At 36.5% G+C, this 17,516-nt stretch overlaps 1 protein-coding gene across 1 annotated transcript in view; it reads right to left on the bottom strand.

Moving 5' to 3' along the window:
* Positions 1 to 1,006: 1,006 nt before the first annotated feature.
* Positions 1,007 to 17,516, bottom strand: part of SYAP1 (synapse associated protein 1) — a 34,276-nt gene continuing 17,766 nt past the window's right edge. Inside the window, exons 5-9 of the mRNA XM_036745048.1 lie at positions 15,124 to 15,263; positions 9,459 to 9,607; positions 8,015 to 8,073; positions 7,447 to 7,594; positions 1,007 to 1,566 (exon numbers count right to left, since the gene is read on the bottom strand). Of these exons, the coding sequence (XP_036600943.1) occupies positions 1,439 to 1,566; positions 7,447 to 7,594; positions 8,015 to 8,073; positions 9,459 to 9,607; positions 15,124 to 15,263 (624 nt within the window). The 3' untranslated portion in view covers positions 1,007 to 1,438. The remainder of the gene's footprint in view (positions 1,567 to 7,446; positions 7,595 to 8,014; positions 8,074 to 9,458; positions 9,608 to 15,123; positions 15,264 to 17,516) is intronic.

Below are 17,516 nucleotides of genomic sequence, written 5' to 3'. Positions count from 1 at the left end.
ACAGCTCTATCAATAAGGCAGACGTTTCTTACCTTTCTTTGCTTCTGTCTTCACTACTCAACACCACCCCAAAGTTTCCCATCAACAGAAAGGAGGTGGTTCCATTTCTCTGAACTTTGGTACCCTCACAAGGAATTTCACCATAGACTAAGGGCACTGAAAACTATCAGTTGTTCTACGTGATTCATGCATACCTTTAGAAAATTTAGACCCTGAGGTTCAGTCTTGACTGGTAATTTACAGCTTACCAGCACAGATGCACCACGATGACCCACCAAGAATTTCTTTTAAAATATCGATATGTGTTTAAGGATAATGTCTGCCAGACCTGAGTGGTTTATGGAGCATTTCTCTTTTTATTAAAAAACTGCTAACCATTAGCACCACCCCCATCTTAGGAAATAAAGGCCTTCAAGGAAATGCAAAGGCTTCAGAACATAGCAAATGTTCTGGCAGTTGTCTTTTATATGAAATTAGCACTGTCAGCATTACTAACACTACTCTGCAGGATGCAGTCAGTAATGGTTGCTATTATGTCTCTATCCGGAGGAACATAAATACATTTTCTAAATACAAAAGTGTTTAATTAGTACAAATGAAGCTAAAGTATTTATACATGCCAGCTCTACTTAAACAAGAAAAAATAAATGTAAATTTAAATAATCTTCTGAGTACCATTAATACAAAATGGTTCGAAAGTCTACAAGATCTGAAATGGCAGTGGCATGTAATTCAGAAAGAAAATCATTAAAATTATGTATGGTTAAAAAAAGTGAACCTCTCCCCATTTTAAAAAAAAAGAAACCCATACTATAATGATGTCTTTCTGATTAGAAACTACAAACAATGCTGGGGTAAAGCTATTAAAAATCAATATGCAGTAAATTTTTTGACTTTTAGGTAGGTTTTCTGAAAGTATTTACCAAAAGAAGCTGCTCTCATACAGTAATTCTGAAATGTTTCCTCTAAGTTCTTTGGCATAGTTTGGTCATTTAGGAGAAAATAATTAAAGAGAATTAAGTATTTTAATGCATATGTACAGAGAACTTTCAGTGATAAAAGTACAAACATGAAGAAATTTTATAAAATTCTGCATAAAGAATAAATTAATGATGTCCCACTTTTAACCTCAGAGAATGCAGTATTCTAAAATCTTACTTCATTTTCTGCTACCTTTATATCAATATAGCCTACAAATAGAACTCCTAAAGCTATATTCAAATAAGCTATTGTTATGTGAAACATACATCTGTGATTATTAGGAATAAACTATTATTTAATTTTAAACAAAGAAATAATGCTGGTTGTTGCCCTACATAATGACCTTCAATATGCCATTACATACTCTTCAGTTTCTCCTTATTTGGGGGAGTCCAGACTAACAATTTTATGTCAGTGTATGGAACGTTTAAAGATTATATCATATTCCAAGAAACAGTTAATTCCCTTCCTGAAGCATTTCTTCAATTTCTTTGTCCCAATTTTCATCCCGCTTCTCCGATTCTGTCACTACTTCATATTCTTGAAGTTCCTGCTGTAGTTCTTTCTCCCAATCTGCAGATTCTTCTGTCAGAAATAAAATTAAGGTTAAAATATAGAAACAGGGAATTTTCAAATGAAGAAACACAAGCAATCAATAACCACATTTTTAAAAATTTTTCAAATCACTAATAGTAAGAAAAACAAAATAAGTCTAAACTTTCACTTCGAACTCATCAGATTGATAAAGATGATTAAAAAAACCCTCCAGAAATTGTTAGGAGTGGTTGTGAGATGACAAGCACACAATTTTTTTTTTTGGTGGTAAAGCACTGGAAACAAAGTAAGTGCCATCAATTAACTGAGTAATGCCTAAACAAATTATAATACACAAATCTGTGAAGGGAAACTTGTGAAAGAACTCAGAACTCTGGCCAAAGTAGCAAAAGGCAATGATGAAACACACTTCCCCTCTGTTGGTAGACAGGAGCTAGACTAGAGATATAAGAATCAGGATAGTATTCTTAGATATGGCCAGTGTATTGACTTGTTTCCCTTAATAGTGTGTGTCAGTGAATATGTGAGCATGTGTGCGTGCGTGTGTGTGCGTGTGTGTGTTGTAAGACTGGGTAGCTACTTGAAAGACGTTTTACAAAAGAACATAAAAGATTATTTTTAAAAGGTACAGAAGAAACAAAAAGTAAAAGGAACACAAATACAGCAATTTTATTACTGTCTTGTTAAATTATATATATAGATTTCTTATTCAATACATTTTCTTGTTCTTTGTTGACAATATTTGTATACTGTCAAATTCATAATTAACAAAATTTAATTAAAAAGAAAAATAATGTTCCATTGGAAACAACAAAGCTGACTAAAAATTGCACCCATATACAGAATAAATTAGTAGTTACTCATGCTTAGTTTTACCTATGACTACTGTCTCAGGATACATCTATTATACTTTCCACCTTTATTACTGGGGAAATTTATTGCGACAGATTAATTTTGCTACTGAAAATTTTTTCTGAACCTAACACTAAATAAGACAGGCATTTCTATCAATATAGTAAAACTGAAAATGAAGATTGTATCTCTTTGTGGTTGTATGTACAGCTTGCTTTTCTTTTAAAGCATATAATAAATTCAATGAATAACTTTCAAAGCTGTCATGCTTGCCTGTGATTCTTTCTAGCCTTCCTTCTTATTTTTCCTGTACATTTAAAAAAAATACTTTAATTACATTTTTTTAGGCTGCCCTATCTACCTAGCTCCCTTTGTCTGCCAACTAGCCTCCAAATGAAAACAAAACCAAAAAAAACCCTTTATAACAAATATGCATAGGAGGTCTGACTTTTCCAAGCAGAAGACAACTACCCACATAGAGGAGACAGCTGAAGCCACAGCTCTAAGGAAATTTGTACGCAAAGAGGGAAAAAAAGAAATACAAAAACTGATAACCACAGTTAAGGTAATAGTATATGGTCAAAACACAGAATTAAAATGTATACTGGGAGGAGTGAGCACCCTGGGGCATGATAAATTCATAAACTTAAATTTTTTGTAGTATGTTTGGACAATTTAGTTGATTTTAGCAGATATAAAAAATAGTGGAAGTTAAATAAGACTCATACTTTGGAACAATTATTGCACAACATGTAACCTATGGAAACATTACTATGTAAATGAGAGATAAAAGGGTTTGGATCTTCTAGGATCAATATTGACATTGGTAAAATATTCTGTTTTGGTGTTAGAAGATATGAATTTTTATGTTTTTTTCACATGCCTCAATATTTCATTAATCAATATATATTTTTAAAATTAACTTATTTATTTTTAGTTTTCTTTTTTTCTGTCTGCCTATAGACTGATTTTAATGGGGACATTGACAATTTTTTATACAGGTTAATTGCTGAGTCATTCTGATTTCTCAGAAAAGTACAATGATGTAATGAATTAATATAGAAAAGTTTTTTGTCTCCTTGTTCCTGGGAATGAGACACTATTTTCCCTCAACGCTAACCAAATTGAAACATTTCTGTTCCTTCCCATGCGGGTAATCATATTGAAACATTTTTGTTCTTTCCCATGCGGGTAGCAGCTTATTTTTAGTTTTCAACACTCACTTCCTTAAGTTTTAAATTTTCTCTGCCTCCCTCCTGTCCCCCCTCTCCAAGATGGTGTCCAATCTGTTATGGGTTCTACATATACATTCTTATTAAACATATTTTCACATTGGCCATGTTGTATATAAGAACTGGAATGAATGGGAGGAACCATGAGAAAGAAAAAACAAAACAAAAAAAGAGAGTAAATAGTATGCTTTGATCTGTATTCAGATTCCACATTGCTTTGTCTGCATATGGATAGAATTTTCTATCACGAGTCTTTTGGAGTTGTTTTAGGTCCTTGCTTTGCTGAGAAGAGCTAAATCTATCAAAGTCAATCACTGCACAATGTGGCTGTCACTGTATACAATGTCCTCCTGGTTCTGCTCACTTCACTCAGCATCGGTTCATGTAACTCTTCCAGGTTTTTCTGAAGTCTGCTTCCTCATCATTTCTTATAGCACCATAGCATTATATGTTTAGCCATTCCCCAATTGATGGGCCTCTCTCCTCAATTTCTAGTTCTTGGCCACCACAGAAAGAGCTGCTATTAATATTTTTGTATATGTGGGTCCTTTTCCCATTTTTATGATCTCTTTGGGATTCAGATCTAGAAGTGGTATTGTTGGGTTTTATTTTATTTTACTTTTAGTTTACAACACTCAGTTCCACAGGTTTTTGAGTTCCAAATTTTCTTCCCCTCCCTCCCCTCTTCCCACCCCCCCTCCAAGACGGCATGGAATCCAATATATGTTCTATATATACCTTTGCATTAAACATATTTACACAATAGTCAAGTCATAAAGAAGAACCATGATCAATGGAGTAAGTCATGAGAAAGAAGAAACAAAACCAAAAAAAAAAAGATATAGAAAAAAAAAGGGAGAGAGAGAGAGCAGATAGTTTCTTTCAATCTGCATTCATACTCCATAGTTCTTCATGTGGATGTAGATAGCTCTTTCCATCATGAGATCTTTGGGGCTGTCTTTGACTCTTGTATTGCTGGGAAGAGCCAAGTCCATCAAAGTTAGTCATCACAGAATCAATATGTCTGTGGTTGTGTACAATGTTCTTCTGGTTCTGCTCCTCTCACTCAGCATCATACCATGTAGTTCTTTTCAGGTTATTATAAATTCCATATCTTCCCCATTTCTTATAACACAATAATACTACATTACATTCACATACCACAACTTGTTTAGCTATTCCCCAACTGATGGGCATCCCCTTGATTTCCAATTCTTTGCCACCACAAAAAGAGCTGCTATAAATATTTTCATACATATGGGTCCCTTTCCCCTTTGTGTGATCTCTTTAGGATACAGCCCTAGAAGTAGTATTGCTGGGTCAAAGCGTATGCACATTTTTATAGCCCTTTGGGCATAGTTCCAAATTGCTCTCCAGAATGGTTGGATCAGTTCACAACTCCACCAACAATGAATTAGTGTTCCAATTTTCCTACATCTTCTTCAGCATTTATAATTTTACTGTTTTGTCATGTTAGCAAATCTGATAGGTGTTATGTGGTACCTAAGAGTTGTTTTGATTTGCATTTCTCTAATCAAGTGATTTAGAGCATTTTTTCATATGCCTATAGATATCTTTAATTTCTTCCTCTGAAAATTGCCTGTTCATATCCTTTGACCACTTATCAACTGGGGAATGACTTGAATTCTTATAAATTTGACTCAGTTCTCTATATATTTTAGAAATAAGGCCTTTATTAGAGACACTGATTGTAAAAATTCTTTCCCAATTTTCTGCTTCCCTCCTAATCTTGGGAATCAATATATTATTCTTAAGCATTAAGAATAAACAAATTTGTGGAACTTAAACTTTTTGGAGGAAAAAACAACTATTTTATAAGTTACTGTTTAACAGAATGAAACTTCAGATCTCAAATATCAAGTGAATTGTGCTTTTAAAAACCTAATTATTTAACTTCCTAAATAATAATGCATCTAAACAACACTTATTGGGCACTATGTGCCAGGCACTGTGGATACAAAGACAAAAACAAAAGTATCTCTGCCCTCCTGGAGTTTACATTCTCCGGAGGAAAACAATATTAGCACATTTAAGCAAATGCAACAGATATATAAAATATAAACCAATTAATATTTTTGTGGAGGCAAGAGGACAGGCCTCACAAAGGCGTTAGGGATACTGTGAGGTTGAGGTAAGGAGGGACATCTGCTCTTGCCAATACCACCTCCTTCTGGTGTTGGTAGCAAATAAGCCTCTCTCTTCTCTTTTGTATTTTCTGAAGTAGAAGAAGAAAACCTTCCCATTTTCTGACTCAATGCTTTACCTGCATTCCAGGGTTAGCTCAACAGGCTTCAATAAGCTTTGTATGTTTAAGAAAAATTTAGATTCAAGGGTAGAGAGAGAAACTAGAAAGTTTATCTTTTAAAATGATGGATATGTATAACCTATATCAGATTGTCTGCTGTCCTGGGGAGGGGGGGAGGGAAAGGAAGGAGGGAGAAAAATTTGGAACTTAAAATCTTACAAGAATGAATGTTTAAAACTATCTTTACATGCAATTGGAAAAAATACTACTAAGTGCAAAAAAAAAGACTTCAGAGTCATTTGAATAGAAAAAAATAAATAAGTGAAATGATGGATGAATGTGCTTTCTTCCTTGTTGCCTTCCCACATTTCCTTCCGGGACTGTGTAAATCAGGGTTAAACTATCTTGCAAGCAAGACTGATGAGGAAGATGCTAAGAGAATCTGTGACTTCCAGGGCAATTTCTCCACTCTTACCCCAATGGCTGACAATGTCTCCACCACTAACCTCTTCTTCCAACTGGGGTGTGTCTCTATAGAACCACTTTCTAAGGAAGACTACCTACACTGACCATACTCACTTCAAACTTGGCTTTGCCTATGGTTCCTCAGTCAACCTTTTAAACTCTCTCTACTCCCTAGGGTGCTTCCCCCCTTAGAATGTAAAAACTAGGGCAGCTAGGTGGTGCAGTGAGTACAGCACTGGCCCTGGAGTCAGGAGGACCTGAGTTCAAATCCAGCCTCAGACACTTGACACACTAGCTGTGTGACCTTGAGCAAATCACTTAACCCCAACTGCCTTGCCTTCCCCCCTGCAAAAAAAAAAAAAAAAAAAAAAAAAAGAATGTAAACTCCTTGAGGGTACAGAATTTCTTTTGGCTTGTATTTGCATTCCCAGAACTTAGCATACTGGCACATACTAACGAGATATTTGACACTGTCTTCCACTTTTTCATTCCTTTGGTTCTGTTTTATAATATCTTGATTTCTCATCAAGCCACTAGCTTCCACTTGCTCCAATCTCATTTTTAAGGTAGTATTTTCTTCAGTGGTCTTTTGGACCTCCTTTTCCATTTGGCTAATTCTGCCTTTCAAGGCATTCTTCTCCTCATTGGCTTTTTGGAGCTCTTTTGCCATTTGAGTTAGTCTATTTTTTAAGGTGTTGTTTTCTTCAGTATTTTTTTGGGTCTCCTTTCAAGGCATTGACTTGTTTTTCATGGTTTTCTCGCATCCTTCTCATTTCCCTTCCCAATTTTTCCTCTACTTCTCTAACTTGCTTTTCCAAATCCTTTTTGAGCTCTTCCATGGCCTGAGACCAGTTCATGTTTTTCTTGGAGGCTTTTGGTGTAGGCTCTCATATTGGCACATACTAAGCACTTCATATGTCTCGATAAATGCTGCACCTATTTTCCTATTTACAATCCACCTTATAGTTCACAATGCAAAATCAGACTGATGTTATTTGGTTATACAACTCACTTTAAAGAATACTTTTTATAATCAATTTAATAATATGAAGTAATGTCAAACAGCAATTTATTTTATAAAATAATTCTTCTTACCTTCCAATATAGTTATTTCCTCTTCCTTTTTGTCAAGTACCAACTGTTCCATTTCCTTTCTTAGATCTTCTTGATTAAAGTTACAAGCACCAAAGGCATCACTAACAAATTCAGATACACCAGGACTAGTTGATATTTCTTCCTCATCCTGAAATTCAATTATTGAGTTTTTATAAATTTTTCCATAGCAACCATAAATGTTCTATGATTTCCTTTAGTCAGTTAACAATGTGGTATTTTTATTCTACTTTTTTACCCTACTTATTGCAAAGAAAAATGATCATGCTTATCCTTCCTAGCACAAACCTTTTATCATTCTCATTCTTGTAACACTAAACATTTTTACACACACACACAATTATTAACTCTAGAACTAGTAATAGCAGTAAATTGTCCTGTGCCTCAACTGCAAGGCCTCTGATTATTCAAGCACTGAATTCTTCCATTTTAAACAGAAATCCAAGACCCAATATCATTAACTATTTTTTAAAAAAAAACCTAAGTTAAATAGATGAGTCTATTTTAATTCCATACTTCAGCTCCTAAGTACAATATAAAATCATATTACCTCTTGAGGTTTAAGTTGAGATTTAATTGCAACAGGTGGTGTTTTAGGTCGTACTGCCTCTATGAAGTGAGAATACAAAGAAACAATAATTGCTGGATTAATTTTAATCAATTCTAACTAAAATTTCCGTGGATGGATTGTTGCATCATAAAACTGCTTAACATTAAATTATGAGTGTCATTTTTCCCCTTACATTTCCCACCCAATAAAATTTATAAATAAAATTCAAAAGAATGGATACCTAATAAAGCTAGGTTTCAGGTTAATGCTCTTCCCTATAGATAAGTGCTGCGGAAACAAAGAAAGGCAAAAAAAAACCCCACCCTAGCTCTCTAGGAGCTCCCATTCCAATGGAGGACACAAAACATAATTAACCAGGTACTAGGATAAATAGAAGACAGCACAAGAAGGAAGGTATTAACAGCTGGAAGGAATGGGAAAAGCCTCCTACAGAAGGCGGAATACGGGACAAGTCTTAAAGTAAACCAGGGAAGCTAAGAGTCGGATTTGAGGAGGGACAGTATTCCAAGTACAGGAGACAGGTGGTACAAAGGCAGAGAGAAAGAAGATGGAGTGTAATATGGAACATACAAAAAAGCCAGAGTTGCTAGACTGTGGTGTGCACAAGGAGGAGTCACTCATAAGACAAATGGAGAGAGGAAAAACGACCAGGTTGTGAAGAGTTCCAAATGCCAAAAAAATGAATTTATATTTGATCCTGGAGGTAACAGGGAGCCAGAGCGTAGACTGGTTTGGACCAATTAAAAAGCTACTGCAATATCCCTGGGGAGTGATGGTGAGGGTGGTGACTGTTTGAGTGGAGAGAAAGTAATATATAGAAGAGATCTTACGAAGGTAGAAATGGCAAAACATGGCAACAGACTTGATCAGTGGAAGGAGACACACCTATCTCTCACTTATTCACGAGGACATATTTTTCTGAACAATAACTAAGATCATACCGTCATAAAGTGAAAGATTAAATTGTTTAATTTCATTATACCTAGAACAAGTAATTGGAATTGAATCAGAATTAAATCTGTGTCAGAGAATAGACATCTATCTTTGGCTGTATCAGTTAGCAAACTTGAAGGGGAAATCTGCTGTGGGGGTTAGGCGTAAAGAAAGGGAGAGAGAATAAGGTATTAAAAAAAGGAAGAACTGACATAAAGCAAATGGAGAGAGAATAAGAATAAAAAGGTAGGATATGGACAGGATGACTGGGGAATAATGGAGAAGCTATGACACAGAAGTGAAGAAACTGGGAAACTGAAAAAGAGTAAAGAAAAAAGTTTGAAGAATCAACATTTAATAAGCAGGATAGAAGAAAAAGACAGGTAAGAAGTGACTACTGCTTCTAGAAAAAACATTTTTTAAAAATCTTATCATTTGAGTAAAGACTTGTGTGAGAAAATAGCAAAAAACGATTTTCAGAGTGAAGTACCTGTCAGCTGTGAATCGCCTTCTCTGCCGCCATTCTTCTCCTCCTTTCCTACGGCTTGTTGCTGGGCTGCCAGCGCTGTCAGCTGGGCAGACTGTTTAATAAGGGAGACGCGATAAAAGTAATTCCTCCAAAACACTTCCTCTTTTACACTGAAGACAAATATGAATAAAGACATTAAAGACAATCTTTTCATTTTGGGGGAATAAAAAAAGTAACAAATAGCAAAAAATGAACAGAGATCTCTCTATGGTAGCAAATAAAAATATTAATTTAGAAAATATAGGAGAACGAATAGTCTTCTAGGTTAGGAGATCTTAATAATAAAAGTCTGAGCTCCACCTCTTAAAACCTAGAACATGAAAACTGTAAGATCCTTGAGGGGAGGGCTGTCTTTGTGATTTGTATACCTGGTACTTAACACAATGCAATTCAATAAATTAAGGTGTGTATATGTACTTGTAGTTCACACAGTAACATTAGAGTAAGGTGAACATTCCAGGAATTCAATATTTATTTGATATTTACTGTCAAGTTGCAGATAAACATTCAGCATAGATTCCCCACTGCTAAACGATCACAGTTAAGCAAAGGGATGATGAGATAGGGCTAAAGGGGATGTTATCCTGATTCTGTCATTGTATTTGAGATCTTGAAAAATCAACTTAGCCTTTTAAAAAAAATCATTTCCCTATGTATAAAATAAGTTTAATGATCATTTGTTCATTCCCTCTCAGAAAGATTATTGTGAACAATAACAAAGCAGGAAAATTTGCTCACCTCGAAAAAGATTTAATTAGCAACTTGTGGATATTACTTTACAGAATTAAAAAAACGTAGCTATTCCCCAGCTTACATAGTAAAAGTTTGTTTCCAAGTCCAGCATTTGAAACTAGGAAAACAATCTAAGAAATCAACCGACAAGCATTTGTTAATTTCCTACTCTGTGTGTATCAGGTGCTACAGCAGCAGGCTGTAGGTCAAACCTGTACCAAACATCAGGATCCATTGGGGACTGTGAGATTTCTTTCTCTTATACTCCTTACAGCTACTGGCCCTCACTGAGTCTCAGCTTTCTCTGAGGATGGCACCATCCCAGGCACCTCTTTAGTACTGGCTAAACCTCCTTTCATACCTCAGGACACAATGGTTTTGAAGGCACTGCCATTTCCAGACTTTCTCTTTTCTGCTAACTTTTGGAAAAGCGTCCTCCTTTAGAGGAAAGTCAAGAATGTTCTTCTGAAGCCACATCATGGTGACTATGGTATATTGGCCCCTAGGTAATTTTCCCTCCTTTCTCAAGGCTCACTGTCTTCCTCTCCTCCCCAACTCATGCCCGTATCCCAGAGTACTTCAACATCCATATTGATTTTCCCTCAAGCCCCCTAGCCTTCCAATTTTCTTTTGCTTCCTTAAATCCTGTGACCTACTCCTTCATTCCACCTCTGACACATAAGAGATTTTCATACAGTATATCTTTCCATTACCTACCTCTAAGTGCTCCGCTTCCTTAATGAGGAACTGTGACATTCATCTATCTGACTATAATCACCCAACTTTACATCTCTCCTAAACCTATTCTTTGACCTCATCAAAAATAACAACCTCTCCACATTCCAGTGCTTTCTTGTGCTATTTGCTCTGCTCCGACTTCTTTCCTTGCTTTCTGAACTTGACCCTGGAGTTGGCCATTTCAACTCTACACTGCCCTTTGCTCTTGAATCCCTCTTGTCTTATTACTGCTGATCTCTTGCCAAACCTCAGCCCCAGATTACTCTTATCATGTGCCTTTTCTCCCCCTACTGAGTACTAAACAGAGCTGAAGGAAATCATATAACAAACTGTACTGTGCTGACTGGGTACATTATAAATTCATGTTATCCATTTTCCACTAGGCCCTCTTTTCTCAAGCATCTCACGTCTCTTCCCCACACTCTCAGCTGAGGACGTCACTTTACTTTACCGAGAGCACTGAGGTCACTCAATAGGAATTCCCTCTTTTTTTCCCATTCTCTTCATCTCAAAACCCACTGACATCTCCTATTTTCCTTCTTCTTCTCAAGTCTTTGATAATGAAGTCCTACTCCTTAGCAAGGACAACCTCTCTTCCCGTACCTTTCCTATCCCCTCCCATCTTTTCCAAAGACCTCAATCACCTGCCCTCTCTCTAGGCTTCAACTCTTCCCTATCTACTAATTCCATACCTACTTCCTTCAAACATGCACAAGTCTCTCCCACCCTTAAAAAAACCCCTAGATTCTGTGATTCTCGTTATCATTCTGTATCTCTCTTTTCTTTCTCAGCCAAACTACTAGAAAAAGATTCATTTCTTGCAGCTTCTCTTTTTCTTTAACCCTTTGAAATCTGGCTTTTCTTTTTCACTTCATCACTTAACTGCTCTCTTTAAAGTTACCCATGATCTCTTAATTGTCAGATCTAATGTTCTTTTCTCAGTCCCCATCCTTCTCAACACACCCGCTACATTTGATGTTGCTGACCACCTTGATCTTCCAGAATACTCTCTTCCCTGAATTTCATGACAATATTCTTTTTCCTGTTCATTACCTTACCAATTGATTGTACCTTCTCCATCTCTTTGCTGGCTTATCATCCATGTCAGACCCCCACAACTGTGGGTGTTCAGCAAGGTTCTGTACTAGGTCCTCTTTCTTCCTTCTTTGGATTACCTTATCAGTGCATTATCTGACCATGTCACTCCTCTACTCAATAAGCTCTCTACTGCTTTTAGGATAAAAAAAATGAATTTCTCTGCTTAGCTTTTAAAGACCTCTACAACCTGGTCCTGCCCTATCTTTCCAGATTCACTGGATATTACTCTCCTCTTGCACTCTGCAGTGTAATCGAACTGGCATTTTACTGTTCCTCATGCATTACACTCTTGTTCCCCATACCTGGAATGGGCTTTGTCCTTGCTTCACTTTCTAAGATGAACTCAAGCACCACCCTTCCTCCTAAACTGTATTTGTCTACTTTTTATTTATTCTTTTTATTATTTATTCTGTTTATGCTTATATAGGTACTTACTGAATTGCACATTTTAATATAAGTTCCCTGAGAAAAAGAATTACTTGATTCCTTGTATTTGTATCCCTAGCACTCATCACAGTGCCTGGCATATAGCAAGCATTTAATGATTCACTGATTGAAAAATTAAACAATGTCAACCCTCGAGGATTTTGCCTTTTTTAGGGAAAACATCTATACATCAAGGTAAGTGTATGAGCTGGAATTGCTCAGGGATGGGGCATTCTGTGAAAAGGCACAGAGACAGCAAAGGAAATGTCATGTGTGAAGGTCAGACTGACTGGACCAAAGAGTGCATGAAAGAGAGTAATAAATCTGGAAAGATTAAGTTGGAGTTAGATGGTGAGGGGCTTTAAATGCCAAATACGGTAGGTTATATTTGACCTTAGAAGTTACTGCTTCTCCATGGCAGCCTCCGAAATTTATTGAGAAGAGGAGTGAAACAGATCTATGATTTAGTTATATATGAATCTGGTAGCTGGGAGTGGTGGGAACTGGAAAGTGGAAAAGACTTGAAGCGGGAAGAGCAATATATGATATTTAGGATAAATTAATGAAAGAGCCTTTACTAAGAATTGCAAAGTGCTTACATATATTACTACATGATTCTCACAACAATCCTCCAAGTACTGCAGGTATTATCATGCCCACTTTAGATATGAAGAAACTAAGGCTCATGATTTTTTTCTAAGCTACAAGGTGTTAAAAATGGGGAAAATACATAGAAAGAAATGACAACAGCAATCATATGCTACAGATCACCTGACCATAGGTATGGAAAACATTTGCAAAGTATACACCATACATCTGTGACAAGAGGCAAAATATATGCAGGCCCAGCCTTTGAGAACCCAGGGATGCCTCGACGTCATGATGAGGAATCAGGGTAAGATTTCTATGGAGGAATGGCATGAGATGGCTGCCAGAAAAGTGAGTGCAATTTTATGTTGCATTAGTAGAAATATAGTGTCTATGTAATTCACAAATATTAATCCACAATATTTGATACAGCATCTATTATGGCTGAAGAACCATGATAAACACTAGGTCAAAAGTGAAGCCCTTTACAATTGTTTCAACAATCTGGCTGTTGTGGGGGTGAAAGACCAACATAAGCCCAACAACAAGCACACTACCAGCATGCTGCAAAAGCACAGGTTCTTTTGATCTGCTTAACTAAGGAAAGCAAGGTTAAGGGGTTAACAAGCTTACTTTAATTCAGTATACAAATATCATTCACTTTCAGAACAAAATACAAACAAATTACAAACATCAACAGACAGACCTTGTCTGATTCAAATCCCAATACATATTTACCAGAGTTTAACAAAGTCTCAGCATCCCAGTTACAAGCTGGAGGGCTCCTAGCTACAGTTGCCCAGAGTCTCCACCTCAGTACCACCACGAGTGAGAGCCCTGCGCAAATGGCTCTGTCTTCTCTTCTCATAGGGTTTCAGATGTCATAGAATGTCATCTGAATGACCAGAACTTAGGCTGCTATGACTGGCTCTTGAGTTAGCTCCTCCCCTTAGGACCCTGGGAGGTTCACATCCACATAGGTTAGGTTAACACCTAATAGGGGTTAGAGCCTGGGGCTTAGCACTTAGTAAGACTCAATGAAATACACTGAATTACTCAAAGGAAACAACAGCCAAACTCTTCAAGGGCACTTGTTAAACTAAGTTAAACTAAGCCCATTTTGCTTACCAACACAACAATCTAGCTCTTATTTGCCTTCCTAGCCTCATCTCCTGTCACTCCCCTTAAATTGGCCAACGAGTTGTTCCCCAGGCAACACTGCCCTTCTTTTGTGCCTTTGCGTAGGTGGCTCCCCATATCTGGAATACACTCCTCACCTCCAGCTTCTTTCAAAGCACTCCAGGGGCCACGCTAACACAAAGCCCTTCCCAATGCCCACACTGGGTGTTCTTTTTCTCTTGAAATTATCTCGTGTATGCTTTGTTGTATTCCTCCCCGATACAACACAAGCCTCCTTCTTTAGAAGCTTGTCTTTGTATTCCCTACACCTAGCACAGTGCCTTGTACAGACAATAGTTTAGACAGGGCCCCTGCCTTCATGGAGTTTACGGTCACCGGGAGGTAAGTACTTCTGTTGTACTTTGATTTTTTCAGACCACTTCTAGATTATTTATTCTTGGCACCATGTTTTAAGAGGGACACTAGCAAACGGAAGTGTTTCCAGGGAAGAAACCTGCACGGAGAGGAAGGTATTTGATAACCACAACATAAGGGACATTTAATAATTCAATCCAATAAACATTATTGGGTACCAACGACAATGGACTGCAAAGCAATAAGGAACTGGCAGTGGTTTGCTTGGACAGTCTCACCTCTGCCACTCAGTAGCGACAGAATCCCAAGCAGTCTCCACAGGCCTCAGTTACTTTATTTCTAAAATGAAGTCCTCACACTAGATAATCCCAAAAGGTCACTGCAGCACAAAAATTCTGATTTATCACATTCAAATAAACATATTTTCCAATAATACATAAGTGCCCATTTGGCAATTCAAGGTAGTACTAAATAATAAGAGGCATTCAAGTATAACTAAAAAAATAGATGAGTTATGAAATTCTAGTTTAAGTAAGTACATGCTGCTTACTGTTTAGGAACAAGGTCAAATCTCATTCTGTTCAGCACTTCATCTTCTTGAAGCATTACCATAGCAACAGGATACATTTGATCAAAGTCGAAATTAAACTGAACACCCACTGGAGGATCACGCAGGAAGTTTCTTTTATCCTTTAATTAATAGACAGAGAAATACAAAGGATAAAATTAATACAAAACAATATTTGATTAACTCAAATATTTCATTTAACCAAAAGAATATCAGACTTTGCAAAGGAAAAATTGATATAAAAAGCATCTAATCCTGTTAGAAAATTCATTCTTAATAAGAGAGGTCTTAAGTTTTGTCAAATATGGATATCCTTTTGCTTCACAACTTACACATAAATGATTATATCATCATTTAGTTTCCGAATGTTTCAAAAATATTTCCACTGTATAAATGTTGAAGCTATCTGCCTCCATTTAGTTACATAGAGTGCCCCCAAAGTTTAGTGCAATATTAAACAATAAAGCTATTTAAGTTTCAAACGGCACTAAGACTTTTGGGATACCTTATAGAAAAAAAAATGGAGTAGAGCTCCGGCCCTGGAGTGAGGAGGACCTGAGTTTAAATCCGGCCTCAGACACTTGGCACATGTACTAGCTGTGTGACCTTGGGCAAGTCACTTAACCCCAATTGCCCTGCCAAAAAAACAAAAAAAAAAGAAAGAAAAAAAATGCAGTGAATAGTTGGATTGTCTCCACAATAGTCTCCTTCCACTCTATTAAATTATTTTGCACAGAGTAAAAAGCTCTACAGAATGTGGAGCTGTGGAAAAGTAGTAAAGGAGTGACACTAAAATATCTGGATAATCTTACACCATCTTACATTTGTATTCTTTTGCCTTTTTCATCACTAAACTCATCCACCATGAATTAGTCACACTAAAAACCCATGCAAACACTAACAATTTTGTGAGAATTCTTTTTCACACTGTTGAATTTTGCTTTCTAAACTATCTTATGTAATTCTATTTTTATTAAAAGAGAGTTGATACACAAAATACATATTAAGAGAATTCTATTCCCCAAATTAATAAAATGGGAATATAACCTTTTGAAATGATAGATATAAGATTCAACATATTAAAATACAGAATTGTGAATGTCACCCTTTATAAGCTGAGCCACTAAATGTGAACTTGTAAAATCTGTTAAAGTCTGTAAAATTAGTCATATTCACTTCAATTTCAACAAGCTTTAGTTAATGCAGAACCTAAGTTTCAATTTGGTTATAGCTTTATCAAAGACTGGGCAATCATCATTGCATAGGAAACCTTTGGAGGCAGCTGGTGACACAGCGGATAGATTGCTGGGCCTGGAGTCAGGAAGTTACTTTACCTCTGTTTACCTCAGTTTCCTCAACTGTAAAATGGAGAGGATAGCATCTAACTCTCAGAGTGGTAGAGAGGATCAAATGAGATAATATTTGTAAAAAGCCCTGAGCACAAAGCCAGACACAAAACAGGTGCTCTATAAGTGCTTATTCCCTCCCTTTTGTCTCCTATCCACTCCACAAGAGGATGATGGTGCCGGCCATAATCAGCCATCATCAATACTGACCCAGGGCAGAAGCCTTCGAGCTGGCTTTGGAAAGATGGGACACTGGATAACCTTGGTGCACATACTCCCACCCTAGAGCTATAGTTCATCTATTTTAGTGAGATGACTAACTTAATGCATCTTAAACTTTTTGAATGTTTTATATAAAAAAAGGAAAGGAACCTAAAACACAATGAACTGGGTTAGACATGTCTACAAATGTGAGTACTATTGTTATGCCAGTATATTTTCACATTTAATAAAGATATTTATGGTGAAAAAAAAATTCTCACACTGCTTAGAAATCATTCCCTTGGAGAATCTGAAAGCAATCTGAGGGAAATTTGACTTCAACTGATACCTTACATCATATACCACAATAAGTTCCAAATGGCTACGTGATCTAGATATAAAATGTCATAAGATAAACAAATTATAAAAGCAGGGAAGGCAATACTACCTTTCAAAATTATGGACAGGGTAAGTGTTCTTGCTCAAACAAGGGATAGAGAGGATCACAGAAGGTAAAATGGATTATACAAAACTGAAAAACTTTTGCATGAATAAGATCAATGAAGTCAAAATTAGAAGGGAGACAGTTAACTTGGAAATCTTTGTGTAGAATTTCTGAGAGTGTGATATACAAAATATGTAGGGAATTAATATAAGTATATAAGAACAAGAGCCACTCCCAATAGGCAAATGAAGAGATGTTCCAAACCTTTTCTTCTCTTCTCAAACTTCCCATGGCTCCCCCTTTCCCCATCCTCTCAGCTGAGAACCTTACCTCATATTTTACAGAAAAAAAATTGAGGCCATTAATTGTGAGCTCCCTCTTCT

The sequence above is a fragment of the Trichosurus vulpecula genome, chromosome 2 (genome assembly GCF_011100635.1).
Source record: "Trichosurus vulpecula isolate mTriVul1 chromosome 2, mTriVul1.pri, whole genome shotgun sequence".
NCBI classification, from domain to species: Eukaryota; Metazoa; Chordata; class Mammalia; order Diprotodontia; family Phalangeridae; genus Trichosurus; species Trichosurus vulpecula.
Note: the sequence above shows the minus strand (reverse complement) of the source record. Positions and strands in the feature narration are given on the sequence as shown.